This window comes from Atractosteus spatula, chromosome 3 (assembly GCF_055471065.1).
Source record: "Atractosteus spatula isolate fAtrSpa1 chromosome 3, fAtrSpa1.hap1, whole genome shotgun sequence".
NCBI lineage: Eukaryota > Metazoa > Chordata > Actinopteri > Semionotiformes > Lepisosteidae > Atractosteus > Atractosteus spatula.
In genome coordinates this window covers 58415702-58433527 of record NC_142708.1, presented here as the reverse complement: position 1 = coordinate 58433527, position 17826 = coordinate 58415702, and the positions used below count along the sequence as shown (strand labels likewise).

The 17826-nt window shown below is 36.7% G+C and overlaps 2 protein-coding genes across 2 annotated transcripts; one reads left to right on the top strand and one right to left on the bottom strand.

Annotated features, from left to right (window-relative positions):
- Positions 1-944: 944 nt before the first annotated feature.
- On the bottom strand, positions 945-7709 carry LOC148838023 (myosin light chain 5-like). Its single transcript, XM_088910715.1, has 7 exons — positions 7645-7709; positions 6130-6237; positions 5878-5953; positions 4044-4148; positions 2107-2185; positions 1485-1533; positions 945-1119 (listed from the first exon to the last, which is right to left on the bottom strand). Exons 1-7 carry the CDS (start codon positions 7645-7647, stop codon positions 1018-1020), a joined length of 522 nt encoding a protein of 173 aa, XP_088766841.1. The 5' UTR covers positions 7648-7709; the 3' UTR covers positions 945-1017.
- Positions 7710-10078: 2369 nt separating this feature from the next.
- LOC148838022 (uncharacterized) lies at positions 10079-17791 on the top strand. Its single transcript, XM_088910886.1, has 3 exons — positions 10079-10720; positions 13438-13506; positions 14763-17791. Exons 1-3 carry the CDS (start codon positions 10297-10299, stop codon positions 15386-15388), a joined length of 1119 nt encoding a protein of 372 aa, XP_088767012.1. The 5' UTR covers positions 10079-10296; the 3' UTR covers positions 15389-17791.
- Positions 17792-17826: the final 35 nt, after the last annotated feature.

Below are 17826 nucleotides of genomic sequence, written 5' to 3'. Positions count from 1 at the left end.
GATTCCAGGAAGAACCTGATGTGTTTATGTGAACTGAGTTCAAATAAGGGATAGCACCAACTATGTTCTTCTTTTTATACATTATTTTCCATACATTAATCTAATAGAAATTGTAGGTAGATTCTGTTCACCTAAATGTCTACAATACCATTGAAAGTTTTATGATCTGGGATGTGTGTTGACATGGGCTGATATTTTTTTCTGTAATGGCTGAAAGAACTTTACTACCTTTTGTTGTACATTTGTAAGAATTGCAGTGTAAATGAGTAATGAGGGGATTCTGTGACTTGTCATCAAAGTCAGCCAACAGCCACAGGCTTTCTCTTCCTCTGGAAGTTTGTGACATCAGACGTCAGACAAGAGAGTGATCCCCTATATAGAAACTCTCAAATGCAAAACTATCATCTTAAACATATTTCCCTCTAAAACAGAGGGGACTATGTTGTGATTTTCCCTTCATCTAATTTCTCATTGTTTCATATCTTTGCACTTTGCATCTGTGAACAGATTACAATTAATGTGTGCGTCTGACACTTTTATCCAAAGTGACCTATGTTTGTACCCATTTAGAGAACAGCAATCTAAGTGAAAAGCATCACAACAGCTGTGCCTCATCCAAGATTTTGACCCACAAATTTCCAATTGCAGTATAATTCCAGAGTCCTATGCACTCCTCAACATAGCTACCCTTAAATTACCATCTCCTGTGTGAAAAACATATCCTTAAGATATTGATCTGGGCATTTGTTTCAGAAGTGTAATGGAATTAACTTCAGTTTTTCCCAAAAAAAGCTGTACTAAAAAAAAGTGTTAATGTGGCTTGGTAAATTGACTTGATTTCAAAATATGCCAATCCTAAGAAAATATTAGGGAATCAGGATACCAAGGTGTGGCAGCCTCATTTGGTTGTTGGTGTCTGATTGAACAAGAATCACAGCAAAGTGGATGATCCAGTGGTTTATTCACATTTTGTACAGTGTGGTTTTCAGACATGACAGGCGGCCCTGTGTTGCCTCATCATTCTTCCTTCTCCTCTCCATGTGTGATGATGTAGCACAGAGACTTGTAGTCAAGGTTCCCCGCTTGGTCAATGGGAGAAGACTGGAACATCTGATTTACCTGGATTCAACCAGAAGATATCAATGGCATTAACACAGAAGGAAAATGGACAAATGTTCACAATCATATGGTGCCCTGGTAGAAATAAATGAGTACCTCAGATATTTATGCACAATTCAGGGTCATTTCACTTCAAAGCTGGCTGTTATGTGCAGGTCACAGAGTTTTATTCTACCAGGTCACTTAAATGAAAAATTCCATTATTGAAATCTGGGCTGTGCATATTATCTAAAATTATATGTAAAGGAGTTTATGATAAAAATGGATGACGTTCATTGAAAAATGTAAAAATAAACAAAATGCAATTTTTGCCTCACAACCTTGAAAGAGCAGGTAATATTCTTATAAACAGAGAGTCCACATACCTCTTCTGCCGTAAACTTGTCTGCCTGTGTCATAAGAACACGCTGTAATCTGCCAGGAAAAATGGAAAATAATACTGTCACATTGTGGAAAATCTCATAAAAATTGAACAATTTAAATCAGGAGAGTGTGCAGAATGTAAAATTTAACTAATAGCTCACATTATAACAACAAAATAACTTTTGTATCTGAAACATTTCTACAGTAACCAGACGCCAGCAAATGGCTTCAACATATTTTTCTGTCCTAAGGGAATAGTTTTGGTGAATTAAAATGCCAAAATACAGTGGGATTTGTTTGTGTTTGAATTGTGCTTCAATATCCATGGAGAAAATATCTGCATCAGGCTGCAGGTCACACACATGGCCAAGCAACTAGCCCATGTTTGTGCCTTCTCTCTATTGCGCTTTGTACTATGCTGCACATACTGTACTGTACTGTATTATGTCTTAATGTTTTCATGGCTTCCCATTTTGTATTTCCCTATTTTCTCTATAAGAGAATTATATGGAGTATAAGGTTTGTGTGCACATCACTTTTGGTTCTCCAGATTCTACTGTAGTATTGAGTATTCTTTTATGACTGACTGAGCATCTATGTCTATGATGATATAGACAGACATACTCGTCTTTGTGTACGTGTCCCTTAGCATCAGGATCAAACATCTTGAATGCATTTAGAATGGTTTCCTCAGGGTCCGTACCTGTATTAAAAAAAAAAACATGTTTTTTAATACCAGGCAAACGTTTTTTATTTTGTTAAAAATTTTGGATTTATGTATATTCAACAAATATTCCAGACTCTAGTATCATAAGGCTAATAACAAACAGCTGGATAACCACTGTAGAGTTATTCACTATTAGTACAATTCCTTGGTAAGAGTACTATATACAAACTAAAAGACTACAAGAACTCTATGCTTCTAATTTAAGGTGGTTTCTGCTGAAGTGGAATTTTGAAAAATGCATCTTAAGTCCATTGCAGGTGAATTCGAATATTTTATGAAGGTGTTTTAGATACCATACTTCCTAATGGAATGAGCATCACTTTCATAATATAATTATAGAATCTAATACAGTGGTGCTATACTGTACTTCCTTATTCAATAATGAGTCTTTCATGAAAAAATAAAATGTTGACTGTTTTATCACCATGTTTCCATGAACCCACATGAATTTATTGAGACTTTTGTACTTATTCCACTCATGGTGATGTAAAAATTAGAAAACATCTTGTCTTCTGGTTTATTGTCCAACCTTAGTTGTTAATTAAGTAATTTTATTTTCATAGTCATTTAAAGGATTTTTCTTAAGGTCTTTTACAGTTGATATCTGCTAAAATGCATTTCTGTTCAAGTAAACTTGCCTATAACACAACATCAATCATGGTTAGATGTATTAACAATAATGCTCTAAATTAAATAATTAAACCACCTACAATACTGGAAGTAATAAAACCCAGGAATGAGTCTGACACCTCTGCCTTGTACGCATATCAGCTCAAATGTAGTTTGAAAAGTTAACAGTAGAAATATGTGCAGTTACACTGACAACCAGTATGCATCTCAATTCAGCACTTTTCTGTAGGTAACTTAAGTTAAATACACACATGAAAATTTTAACTGAGCAATGGGTGATGTACAGTATTGCAACTATGAAATGGCACAAAATACAGTACTACTTTTAAAGAGCAGATCTAATTATAATACTGACTTGCGCTAATCATGGCTCTTGCTAGTGTTTTGAAGAACAGCAAAATTGGCAGTAGTGTCAGTGCTGTAAGGTTAGAAAAAAGTTTTGACCAGAATTTGGAAACATTCTTTATATTGACAACTTTGGTGGTGTTCCACATTACTGAAGTTCATTCCACCATGTAGGCATCTGCAATATTCCCGACTGAATATTCCTTTCTTGATATCAGTAAGGTGCTAAGATCTACAAAACACTGAAGGCAGACCAACACAAGAAATGTAAAATATTCAGATTTTTCTGTTAACATTTTTATTCCAGCAAGCAGAAACATTTTACATAATTTGTGTAAAGCACAGATTCATGGGAATGGCTATACTTTTCATATCGGGAGCCTGAAGTTCTCAGTATATCACAACAAAAGTGTCACATTTTTAGTCCTGCTGTACTATGATTTATTAAAATCAGGAACAGTGTTGCAGTATGATCCCATACCCAAACTGTCTTGTATTAAAAGCTATGACACAAGACAAAATATATAAAGCATATATGCTATATTGTATTGTCTGCAGATTTGTAGATTGCAGATTTACAAATCTGCAGATTTGTATAACATTTCAATGAAGAGGACCTAAACAATGAGAAATTCCTTTTACATCAAGAGCAGTTATCTATTTGAATACACAATAATATTACCACACAGCATTCTGGTGCATCCCATGAAAGGGGTAATTTATACTTGTGCGTATTTAATAACTTGCCAGAGAATGATAAAAGAATTGTATAAAAGGAAAAGTGACATCTAAATTTCAAAACTACAATTATCAAACAACATAGAGCACCTCAACAGAGGATTTAACGGACGTCTCTTACCATGTAGCTTCTCTCCAAAGAGATTTAGGAACATTGTGAAGTTTATCGGCCCAGTTGCTTCCTTCAGCATCGCTTCCAGTTCATCGTCTTTCACGTTCATTTTACCTGTGACACAGACAGGCAGCCTATTAACACCACTAGATCAAAGAAAAAAGCAAAACAAAGCCTGTTGCAAAGCAACAATATGAACTACTTATCCTTTCAGTCTAAATTTCTTAAAGCTGTATTTAATTATTTATTATAAATAAATAATTATTAATTAAAAGAACCTTTATTGATTTATTTTGTTGTTGTTTTTTCAGGAACTGAAGGGCATAGTGTGGTAGGTGAGCCTATGGACTCATGACTCATGATGGGTAGTTCACACGCTGCTATTATAGCTTGAGAAAGGTATTTTACCCCAGTTGCTCCAGTCCACCCAGCGGTATATATGGGGATCATCATTGTTTGGAGGTCATCCCTGTGATGGACTGGTGTTACATACCCTCTAGTCTGCTTGACACAACAGAAACCAGGATGAGCTCTGGCCCAGCGAGGCTCTCTGGCATGAACTTTACCTTTACTATTTCAGGAGTTGAAGAGGGTAGATCCAGTATACTGTATCTGTGCATACAGTATGCTATGTGTCACGCTCATTACACCTAGAAGGCACTCTACATTCCTTGTGTTCCTAGTTCCCTGTGATTATTCATGTCTTTCTGGTGTGTCTTGTTGTGTAGCCTATTTATTTCCTGCTTCTGCTCTGCTACTCATTCAGCATTGTTGTTCAGTTGCCTTGAGACCCGCCTAGCACCAGGTCACTCCTGTTCTTGGCCTGAGGGCATAGGTTTCTATACGGCTTCTCCTGAACAGCTGAGCCCGGGCTAACCCCCGTCTCGCGGCTACGCATAGGGTCTTTATCGCTCTCCTGCCATTCCACGGTTGGTCCTGTCGGACTTTTGTGACACTACGTATATACTGTACAGAGGTACGCTAAAAGAGTAGGCAAGTCTTGATGGGGTTCAGAAGCTTATGCTTGAGAAAAAAGCATATTATCTCATCGCCAGAAGCTCGAGACCTCCCAACAAAGTGGAAACATGTTCTCTCTCTCATGTTTAGGAGGCATGCAAAATATAGATTTTGTTTTTGGTATTGAAATTTATCCAATATATACAGTTCATGGCAGATAGGTTTTTATTTCCAGAAATATTGAACCATAGCCATAAAATGTGCACTATGGAACATAATTATGGAACATAAGCATTGTGAATTGAAGTGATTTTTAGGATTACAGCTACAAAGAAAATCAATGTAGTCTCATACATTCATGGTGTTATGTGGTCTAAAGAGAACATTTCTTTTGATGATTGTAGGAACAGGGAAACTAAATGTGTGGGAGCAGTTTTACAAAAGGTTACAAACAATTTCACAGTGAAGCATAACAGTGTCATTCTAGTTTTATGTTGGCTTTTCTATTTTGTGTAGTGTTTTGTGTCACCCAAATAAAACCTCTTCATAAAAGGTGATCTTTTATTCCTCGGACCATGATAAAGACTTAAACAATACTGCGCATGAAGGTAGAAACCCTGATTTCTTTTCATGATAATAAGGCGGAAATATGGAATTTATTTATAACCCTGAATCTAACTTACTAGCTGATACTCAAAAAGTCTAATACAGCATAAAAGAAAAAGGCTTCATTGTCAAGTATAATTGAATTGGGATTTTGTTATGATTGCACAAAGTATTGAAAATTTAAAGGAAGATAATAAAGGGTTTACCCAATTTGAAGTACTGTGCTTCAGAATGTACTGCAGCATTTGAATCTCATGTAGTATTTCTGTAAATTACAAACCTAGAGAGGCATATGTATCCTTCAGGTCTTCCTTATCAATGAACCCATCTCTGTTCTGGTCAATCAATGTGAAAGCCTATCAGTATAAAACAAAACAAACAATCAATATTGTCACTTGATAGTTCAGTCTTCCAAAAGGGGTAAAACTGAAATGGGTCATTGAAGTCATCATATCTGTTACAGATCGATATGAAGTTACTATGACATAATATCACATAATACTAAGGTGGGCCTTGCTTTCCATGTGCTTACCTCCTTGAACTCCTGTATCTGTGTCTGCTCAAACATGGAGAAGACATTGGAGGATGCCCTCTGGGCACGTTTGGCACCTCCTTCCTTCTTCTTGGTCTTCCTGCTAGCCTGTGAGAGCAAGAAACTAATAATGAAAGTTGCATATTCAAGCAAAACAAATCCTGCACACTGAATGTGTTCTTACAGTATACTACCTCATCCTCAATGGAGGAACTATTGGAGGAGTAAATAATCTCCTAGCCCCAAAGGGGCTATTGATATTTTCTATTATTATATTGTGTATCAGATAACAGATTCCTAAGTCTTAACTTACCAGTGCATCAGTGCTTAGAGAAATTTCTAATCGCACCTTTCAGCTTTTACAGTGTTACACACCATGCTGCGGTGTGATTACAAATATAATGCCCCAGTCTCGGATATCATTAATAATCCCTCAGTCAAAATGCCACATGCTGAAACACAGGGTAAAAATATCCCAGAGGTACAATTTATTGAGTAATTAAATAATTAGTGTAGATTGTCCCTTTATTTTGATTTCATGGTCTGTCAGCTGTGTCTAAACGGATGTAAGACATACTATAGAGAATCTTTTAAGGAGCCATACAGTAGGTAAGGAAGCTATGGCTGACAGCCCTCAGCATTGCTATTTATCTAAAATGATTGGTATGTATCATGAACAGATGAGTATATGAGGAGAAGAGTATTAAATGAAATAATTACAGACAGAAATATTAACAGTATTTTTTGTCCTAACACTGCTAAGCTTCTAATGATTTTGATATTTTTTTTTGTTTTTAAGCTACGTTAAAAGGTATATCTTCAATAGAAAAAGTTTTTGATAAACTTACTTTTTACTGTACTGTATCTCCTTTTCACAAATTTGATTTCCCAAAAATGTATTTTGAATTTTTTTACATAGAATGAATGTTGAATTGTTACCCTCTTCCTTTCTACATAAGGTCTTTAATAAAGAAATACAGCTTATATAAAAATTCAACTTGCATTTCACATTTTGTAAACAAGTTGTATTTTGTCATTTTCTTTGTGAAGAATTTCGAATATGAGTCACAACCAGAAAGCCTCAGAAGGTCTTCAGAATAAGAAATACTGGTTAATCATCTTCCCATTTTCAAAGACACACAATGATATTCAGTTTAACAATTTGTCTTATGCTCTCCCTTATCCAGTACACTGGATTCCATTTGCAGTTACTGTTCAAATTATGCTTAAAACCGCAGAAGAGTTTTGTATTCACATACTGTATACAACTCCTTAAGTATTGTCAGGCACAGTATAAAACATGATAAAAAAATATTTTAGCTGAATCCTGCTTGCTCCTGATAATCTCATGTTAGCGGTTAACTGCAGTAATGCAGAACCACTAGTCAAATTAAATCTATACCATGTTCATCTTCTTTTCCCTCTTTCGAATAAAAGCATTAAAAACAAACTCAAGGATTAAAATCCTTCTGATTTTGGAAAATCTGTTGACAATCCTCTTGTGATAAAACTCACCATGTTTGCCTGGTACTGATGCTGCCTTGCCCAAGAATGTGCCTGGCTGTTCTGGAAGCAAAGGGCTTTTATATGACAGCTGTCTCTAACGGGGAGACGGTCTGAGAAGATGGCTGGCATGGTTCGAGTCCCAGTGGGGATCATCCTGATCCGTGTGAGACCCCCAGCCCAGGCAAAATACTCCATACATGGGCAAGTCGTTAAGCAAAGCCCAGGCTCTCCAGAGGCCGGACAACTGCTACTTATAATCAAAACCTTTTAAAGTATTTACACATCACTGCCGACGGCTGCAGAAAGATGTGCTAAATTTACAGAAGACCAAGTTTCTGATTTAATTACTGCAGGAGGCTTTAGCAGTATCATTTTTGATAGTAGAATCAAGTCAAACTTGTCCTGATTGTTTGAAAAAGCTAAACCAGACCCTGCATGATGGCAAAACGTAATTAAAACAGGGAAGTTTTATGAGTTTCAGAGAGATGACACTCCCATGATGTAAAATGACTTTATTAATGACTGATAATGGCGTAAACATATCCAAATGCAGGACATGTACTATGAGAAACCCTATAAAAGTTAAGTAAAAACATGGCTTAAGACTAATAGGAAAATGTGAAAATACCCTGCAACTTCACTGTTTTAAGCCCTGACAAGTGTACATCTGTCAAGGAAACATTTGTGTGAAAAGGGTTTAGCTGATTTGCCAAACGTAATACTTGGCAACCTGGCGTCAAACAATAATCACGAGAGAGGTATCCATCTGACTTAATATTTGTACATCTTCCATGTGTGACAGTTACAGGTTAATAGGAATGGTTTAGTGTATAGTAGTATACTGTAGCACTATACTGTAGGGTGACCCGACACAGAGCAGTACTGCGTTGCACTACAATAAAGCAAGGAAACGGTCATACACTCCTCATTCACATGACCCGTAAATCGATATAATTCCACTACACACTCAAGGTTGAATGAAAGCTTATGGTAAAACACGTGCTCAGTGACTTTTCAAGGTTGAAATTTTTCTTCTGTATTGTCAACAAAGAAAATACTATATTGCCTTATGTGTTCTATAACATATCACATTGGGATTACTTCCAAAACTGGGTGATAATCTTTAATAATAACACCACGCTGCCTGTGAGATATTTCTATTTAAAAAGCACGCAGGAGGTTAGACTGTAAAATAATATTTGAACTACAATGCTTACACTCTTCCTAAGTAGCAAAAACCATGTTTTCTTTCTAAATTACCAAAAGCAGGCCAAACCGAACAGGTCTTGGCAACATGCTGAAATAAAACACCAATCACAATTCCCTCCTGCAAAGTGCTTTCTGGATTTGAAGCAGCAATCTTAAACTTCCGTCGCAAGCAGCTGTTAAAGACGTTCGCAGTTTTCTAGGTGTTTTTGTTCCGGAAATTGACTCGATAATCCGAATAATAATTCGAAATGGATTCGATGCTCCAGTGTGATGACGGAATTTATCGACCGTACTTGTATTCATGTTAAAACTGAAGCCTATTTCAATATAATTCCCATGGTATACCCGTTGAGCTATTAAAATGGAAAGTAGTACAAACGTTTAACAACACTAAAGATTTACCTGGAAGAAATTAAAAAGTGTAGCTCCTTCAACTGGAAAAATGGGACGATAGTTAAAAATGGCATGACCTTGATAGTAACCATACGAAGAAAAAGTCGCAAACTGTATACATTAGATCAGTTTTGTCCGGTAATTCGGGTTACAGCTGTGAAATACAATACACTCATAATTATTTTACAGTGGGGAATTTAATTATTTAAACATCTCTCCGAAAATTAAGAATGCTACATATAGAAATTTAAGGCACGTATGAAAGGGGAACAAGATCAAAGATAAATCAGGATATTACTAGTCGCTTTTACCTATTTTGCTTTATTTTGACAGAAGCCTGAATTTCATTTCGGACTTCCAATATAGAGGATTATTATGAATACCAGAATAACATAATATACGTAGTAGTGTTTATACATGGAAGGCTACTGGCACCCGTATCCGTGTCGTGTAGTATTTTTACTCACAAATTAATTCAGAGCAGCTACTTAATATCGTCAAATAAAATCATTTAAATAAAGGGTCATTGCTTTTTTTATGCAGTTGGGTAGACCTATTTGGAGTTCTGAATGTGAAATCCAAGAAAAACATGTAACACTTGTAATATTAAATTCGCGTTTTGTGTAACTACTGTATATAAGATTATTTTCTGGACGAGTATACTTGAAATCATTTTCTTAGTTAAGCTGGCGTGTGGTTCATTCTTTCACCGAAGTCCTCTATCTAAATATGAAAACACGGTAAAATATTACTCGACTGCAACCTTTTACGTTTGTTACTGAATATGCAGACGCATGCATTCACAGACTACGGGTTTTCCGTTCTTTGTTGCGGAGATACGTGGTGGGGCGGTGCTTAAGAAAAGGAAAAGTACGGCTTTAAGTCTAGTTTTTTTAGGGGAGAATCTATCGAAATTAGTTTAAGTTTTAGTGGTGTTTTGAATTTTAAATGTTCAAGGATTTCTATTTTTTCAGTGCATCAGTTATATACACGGTGAAGCCAGTAGTAGTGATTCAATTGCTCGTGTTTAGTTTTTAAAAGTGCAAAATAAGTGATAAGATGGATCTCAATGCTAAAAAAAGAACACCTAACTTTTCCAGCACCGAACTTGAAGTATTGATCACAGAGATAATAAACAATTACAGTAAACTGTTTGGAGAAGCTACAGCCTGTACATCCAGGAGACAACGATCTTCTTTCTGGATCAAAACAACACAGAAGGTCAACTCAATCTCCCAAACCAAGAGGAGCTGCAAGCAGGTCAAGCACAAATGGGATGATTTGAGAAGGCTGCTGGTGAAACGGCTGCGTTTAAAAGGACGCAACGCGGGTTCTGATGGGATTTTAAAAGAGCTGCACAAAACCAGAGACGACAATAGGAAAAGGAACGCATTTATTGAAAGAGGGATACACAGAGATAAACAAGTTTCTTCGGGAGATCTAGATTTTTCAGACGGCGCTCCACATTTCGATATTGAATGGGGTAAGTGGAAAAGGAAACCAGTTTAAACTCAACAGGAAATCGAAACAAGTCGAAAACATCCCCCCCCCAAAAAATCTTTTGCTGCTAAAGCTTTGCATGTTACCTATGCGTCCAGGTACCTAGCATTACATTTTAGGTACCTGGACGCATAAATATATAGATCCCACCGTAAAATAGGGGTTTTGTTTACGATCCGAAATTCAAGCTCCTGGACGCTAAAACGTGGGTTGCCCGCGCTTATTGGATACAGTATATTGCAATTGTACCTTACAGCAAATTGCAGTATAAACAATGTATCTTTTCGCATATTTATAAATAATTTAATAATATCCTATACATTGTAAATACGCAAGGTTGTTAGTTATTGTATACGTGATACAAATTCCTTCTCAAAGTTATTTTAAGTTCACATGATAGTTGCATTGGTTTCCTTCTAACCTACGCTACATTGTATTATTTTTTTATTGTTTAAACTACCTCGTTTGTTTTGTGCTAATTTCGTAAACACAGAGTGCAGACAGTAGTACAGAGTCCGAAGTGGTGCTAAATGCCATTTACGGGTAATGCTTTAGCACTGGGTTTAGCAAAAAATTAACTGTAGTCAAACCTGCATCGGTTTCAGATGATTAAACAAATTTGACAAATTGTTGACCACACTTTATCATAAAAAATAATTGAAACTAGGTAAATTGTAGTAGATATCACAGTTAATCAAGGAAATCGTATTTGATATATCAAATAAAGTAATTGAGATTATGGAGATTAAGTTTAGGTATCATTCAAATTCCAGAATTCTAGACATTCTGAAGTCTGTGTAATATCTTAGAAAATACCGTAGTAGATAATGTGTAGCGGTGGTTGTTTCGTGATGAGATAAAGGCATGTTTTTATATCTTCTTCTACTGTCTTCTCATTCCTTAAAGCCTCTGTCCCCTCAGGCTGTTTCCCCTATTCCTTAAAGCAGCCTTCATAATATCTCCTTTAAAAAACTCTCTTCAGAGCTAGATAACCCATCTCTCTTCTCCCCTTTCTCTCTATAGCGGGCAGCCCGACAGGCAAAGATGCTCTTTTCTCAGTTACTGATGCACTTCAATCAGCTTATGCTGCTTCACTTTCATCTGCTGTAATCCTCCTTGACCACTCTGCTGCTCCAGACACACTGTCCTTGTGTCAGGACTCGCTGACTTGTGAATCTCTGGCACTGCTGACACCTGCTTTGATTGTGCGTCTTCTGGAGTGCCTTGCTCTGTGCACCTCACTCGCTCTCCACCGGTGTCCCCTAAGGCACTGTGCTGGATCCCAAGCTGTTCTGTCTTTACATGCACTCTTTAGGACCTCTGATCTCCTGCCATGGCTTTTCCTCCCTAGCCTATGCAGATGGTGCGCTGATGTTTTTCTGTTGCATCTTTTGATAATTTTGTCTCCTCTTGTATTAATGCCTGTCTCTGAGCCAGCTTCTCCTGTATGCACTCCCCATTATCTCAAACTGAACCTTGCTCTTTCTGACCTCCTCTTCTTCCCTTCTGTCCACATTCTGGGCTCAGTCTTGTGGAAACCCAGAAAAAAGTTGGGAAAGGCCTGGTATTAACGTCATAGTCCCAGATCAGCCTTTGTAAAATCAATGTTGATGTAAGGCAGAGCACAAATTGCTAAAACTGACCTTTATTCTCCAGAGATTAGAATTTGAGAAGGTCAGTGCTTCGGGGAAAAGCCATCAGTGAAGTCTCTTTTCAGGACCTTCTCTACAAGTCTGTTTACAAAACAGTGATTCATAGGTCCAGGCACTTGGTATAATCATCATCACTTCACTTTCAATAACTGCTCATCCAATTCAGGATCATGTTGGTCCAGAGCCTATCCTTATTGGGCACAAGATTGGATATCCAGGGTATTCTCAACCTATCTATCATACCCTGGATAGGACGTCATTCCACCGAAGAGCATACACAGGCAAGTACACACACACTCACACCAGGGTCAATTTTACAGAAACCAATTAACCTACCAGCATGTCTCCAGACTATGGGAGGAAACCCACCCAAATGCAAGGAGAACATACAAACTCCATACAGATAGCACCCCAGGAATTGATCCCAGGGTTCTGGCACAGTGAGGCAGCAGTACTAGCCACTGTGCTACCATGCTGCCCACTTGGTGTAATGTATGTTGAATGTACATAAAACTTACAAAACGCACAAGTTACCTTTAATTTTACGTCAGCAGCATTAATGCAATGGAAAATAAAAGGTTAAATTTCACAGTAATCTAAATGTTTGCTTTAAAAAGTGCTTTAAATGTTCAACTGGAGAGATCAAATGTGTTTTCGATTTATAGTTGACTAAGGAGATTATGTAAAGCTCAGGTGAAACCTGAATTTCATTTTCCAAAATTGAAGGAAATCTGTTTTGGGAGTGGATAGGAATTCTAGGTAACTGGTTCAGCTTATGTCAAACTCCCTTGATGTGTTCAAAATGTCATTCCAAAACAAGTTCACTTTTTTTCTTATTTGCAAACTTTTTTTAGTGTACATTGCAATAAATATCAAATATTTAATACAAAAATACTTCCATAGTTTGTAGAAGTAAGAGAAAAGTAATTGAATTGTAATTAAAAAGTATTTTAATAAATTCTTCATAAAAAAATAATTATTCATTAATCATTTAACCTTTGTAAAACACATTTAATCTGACTTTCAGTCTTATTTTCTCCTCATCCAGAGAATGACACTGAAGAAAATGAATCTGAAGCAGAAGGAACTGTGCAGGAAGGTTCCCATAAAATAAAAGGTAAATGTATTCTTTCTGAGCAGGGAGAATGGCCTGGGATGAGAATACACTCATTTGTTCAAATGCTAACACCTCACCAGGACAATTTCCATTTTTCTAAAGGCTAAAAAAGTAATAACTGAGTGACAGGGAAAACCTAGAAAGAAAAATAAATTCTGTAAAAAACGAAAAACAAAATCCTGTAACATAAATTCATTAGAAGTTTACTAGCTAGCGAAAGCTTTAATTAAATTTAATTAAAACAAACTGCATCTGCTTATTAGATCACATGGTTGAATAACTCAAAGCCCAAGCATAGGTAATGCTGCTTGCAGTATGACTCCCACATTTTACACTGAAAAACACCAAATGCCACAGAACAGGGATAGCTGTTTTTGTGTGTAAAATCTGTCATCTTTCAGTGCTTTGCATATAAAAAAGTTTCTATACTGTAGTTTCCATCGCATCATTTTGCAAGAGCAAATATTGTAACCTTGGTGACATGAAATAACCCAACTTGGATAATTAGATCTTGGCATTTATGTAAATTGTTTTCTCCCTCTTTTGAGTTTTTATCAGTGCTTTTGATGAACTAGAATAGGACATGTACAGATTTCTCAGATGCATTTGAATGTGTTTAATTGTCTGGAGAACTGCTGCAAGACCCTTTAGGTTCATACCATTCAACAAAGAGGGCTCTACTTAATAATCAGTTTCTTCCATTCAGTCAATCACCTCAGTAGATGAACAATTTTACTGAACTACATTCATTTTGTAATGTAGTTTGACACATTAGCACATTCGTTATAAACATTATTCTATTATTAAACATAAACCTCATGTAATAGTATGCCAGCTGATTCCGCTCATCCAGTGATAACTGAACTTCCTTTTAGCTTGTCTTTTAAAGTTGGATATAAAGGTTTGGAATTGTCAAACCTGATAAATCTTAATGCATTTGTTACCTAATTTCCTCGAGTGTACACCCCTAGAACACCTGTTTTTATTGATCGCAATGCACATTGCCCCAATATAGAAAAATCCACTTGTGAGAAATATAAATATATATATATAATAATTTTGTAAATATAAAAAAATGCTCTGGACAACCCTCATGTTTGTCATTATTTGAGCTGAGGAGTATGGCCTTGAGCTTCTGCCTTCACCAGCTCAGAACTGCAGTGTTACCCAGCCCTCTCATTCATCAAACTTAAAAGGTTTAATTATTTATATTCACTGGGGTATTTATTATCTGTAAATGTGCTTTTTCTCTACAGGAAATAAAAGACTTCCCACTGGTGAGCCAAAAACTGCAGATGAAACCCTGCCAGGACGAGTAGTGATAGTTCACCATCAGGGGATGCCTTCCCTTGTGGAGGAGATCAGAATCTTAGAAGCCCCTCGGATTGTGGGACCTCCTATCCCATCAGTTGCCTGCTCTTTTCCTCAAGCTCCAAATGCTGAACGCGAACAGGAGCAGCAGCAGCAGCTAGTGGCAGGGGGGGTTGGAACTGATGTTGTCCAGATTAAGAAAGAGCCACATCCTGAGTTCCTCTATACCTCTCAAACCAACGAGACAGCCTTTAAGATTCCAAGCCTTGGCGACCAGGGTAGCAATACTTCAATAATTTCACTTGGCCACCAGGTGGCACTGCTGGCACATCAGATAGGAAAGCTGACTGACCAAGTGAGTCAGCTGAATCAAATGCTTGCTCAAAAGAGCAGCTGTGAGCATTTTCAGATGGAGCAGGTAGCAGTGAATCACAACATTTCAGTGACACTTAGTCTCCTGACTAAGGCTCTTGCTTCTAAAGACTTGTCCATTCCCACAGCTGTTGCTGACTGCAGCACACAGAGTGATCATCCCCTTCATCCCCCTGACCAAGCACATGGAGAAAGATGAAGATGCATTACCCAGTGTATTGGACTGACATCATACATTGCCAAATAAAGTCACAGGCAAGGGAGTTGAAGAGATTAGAAACAGTGCAGAAAGAGTATGTATTGGTGTAAATTCAGTTTTTTAAAAAAGAGGGTTATAAACATGTTCTTTCCCTTTTACCTTACAAAAATCATAAATCTGTTTCTTTAAGTGTCATTTAAATTTGGGGGATCTTCTCAATATGTAAAAAATTAAGTTCCTAAAAACATTAGAACCTACTAAACAGTTTTATAGTGAAAATGGTGACTTCATAGAAAGTACGGGTATGTTCTTTCAGCTGAGATACCCTACCACACTTCGCAAAGGTTTTATTTGAACAATATTGACATCTGGATGATAAAAATATTATTTGACCCTTCTGCTTCTTTCTGAACTCTGCACAGGATGAAAGCACTGAAAAAAATAATGTGAAGTGAAATTTGAACTCTGCCCTTCCCATCATATACTACAAACTATGGTGTCCCAACAAGGCCAAACAGTTCTCAATCCCTATTTGGGTCATGATCACAAGAGTCCTGTTAAGTTGTATTGTGTACACACAATGTTAGTCCTTAAAGGTTAATTTATATTGAAAGTTAATCTGATATCTTAATATTTAAAATCCCTAATTAATACCTGAAACAAAATGCAAAACCAGTCCTTACAGCTCTCCCCCAGAACAAATGGTACAGTACCTTATTAATGGTACCATAAAAGTGTATGATACAGTAAGTAAAGAGTGAACATTTTTCCAAACTTTCCAAACTCTGTGATAGTGATGTATATGTATTATTACTCTGTAATTACCAGTTCATATGGGACTAACTCTCCCAAACAAGGAATAATTCTGCACAGCAAGACTAGAAGGACTGACACTCTGCGCAATAACCATCTTAATGTACTATACAGACACCTAGTTCTATTCAGTAAATAGAAATCAATTAACTTGCTTTTGGTGTCACTAGGAGGGGATAAAAAAGCATGTTAAGTTCTCCATACATTCTGTATGGAGTTATGTATAATGCCGTGAAGAATACTGGTTATTAATCACATTTGGTGGCATTTCATTAAATTTTTCATGGTTCCAAATTCACTGCCCCAAATCATTATTCAATACAGTAGCTTGTTGAAATCTAAAACATTTTGGATCTCTGGAAATACTGTACTTCTCAGTCCCACAGGGTAAGCTAAGTTTTTGTTATTTATGTTGAGTTGCATCTTTAGGTAAATAAATCTATTGGAGCTGTTTTTTCAATTTTTGGGAACATTTCAATCTGACCAGATTATTAAGTAGAAAATCTGTAATCTTTATCTTGACTGTGTAGCTCAACATTATTATATGATAGTGTCACTTAACAGTGTGTAGATCATGTCCCCATGCAGTGTTTAGAAGAGAGACTTTGAGTAAACGTGGCCACTATAAAAGACCTGGAAATGCAAATAATGTCACAGCTGCTAAACCAGCCTTCAGTCCAAATAAAATAAAGTTGGTTTTAGGTCAGCCTATAGATTGCAAATTCCAGGCATCATTATCAGTAATTCTTGACTTCTTGAATAAGTCCAACACCTATTTATATATAAAGGATCTGACTTGTATATAGACTTTATACAAACCAACCTAGTTAAAACAGTGGGAGAATTGTTTGATTAATCTTTGGTCCATAGACCAGTTTATTAGAAGAATGAATAATGTGAGTAGCACGCATTGTAGTACTTTCAATACTGCATGTGTTGTCCTTGTCCTCCAGGCAAGATGTGTATTCCATTGCTTCAGCCCACAGAATCTGCAGTTTGAAGAGGATGCATGCAGCAGTAGTGAATCAGTGAATGCACCATGAGGGAAACAGGAGAGAGAAATGACAAAGTGATCATGTATACCAGATAGGCTCCATCTTCTGTTCTGGGGAGCCCCACCTAAAATAACCCGTTTATAAAGATTAGGGAGACTTTGTGATCAATTAATCAAGTAATTTGTTCTACTTTAGAAACTGGTGATTTAGCAGTTACTTATGAAACCCCTGGACTGGGGTAACACAGCAGCAGGACATATAAACTCACAAATGCACAACATATTTTAGTCATTTCTCAGTATTAGTCTAAATCAGGGGTTTCCCACCTTGGTCTTGTCTGTTAGGATTGTCGACAACAAAAGTAGATAAAAGAGTTAGAATAAACCTATTACTTGTTCCTTTGTCGACAACAGAGTCTGTTGAACACCAGAGACCAAGCTTTATTAGCATTTTCTAATTTGTTAGCTATACCATGTGCATATGATGAAATTGTATTACATGATGTACCTGTAAATACTGTATATTGTATATCTGTTTGCCTTGTAAGGAACGCAGAACTCCAGTTGAAAACAGTAAACTATGCTACGTACACGTACTACAAAAACTAGGAAGCATTTTTCATTAATAAGA

What these genes read in the sequence shown, in the direction of transcription:
- LOC148838023 (XM_088910715.1), bottom strand. An exon ending in GGACACGTACACAAAGACGA is followed by an intron (nt 1,534 to 2,106) that starts GTATGTCTGTCT and finishes TTTTCCTGGCAG; the next exon opens with ATTACAGCGTGTTCTTATGA. An exon ending in ACAAGTTTACGGCAGAAGAG is followed by an intron (nt 1,120 to 1,484) that starts GTATGTGGACTC and finishes GGTTGAATCCAG; the next exon opens with GTAAATCAGATGTTCCAGTC.
- LOC148838022 (XM_088910886.1), top strand. Translation starts at nt 10,297, where the DNA reads ATGGATCTCAATGCTAAAAAAAGAACACCTAACTTTTCCAGCACCGAA. An exon ending in ACATTTCGATATTGAATGGG is followed by an intron (nt 10,721 to 13,437) that starts GTAAGTGGAAAA and finishes CTCCTCATCCAG; the next exon opens with AGAATGACACTGAAGAAAAT. An exon ending in AGGTTCCCATAAAATAAAAG is followed by an intron (nt 13,507 to 14,762) that starts GTAAATGTATTC and finishes TTTTCTCTACAG; the next exon opens with GAAATAAAAGACTTCCCACT.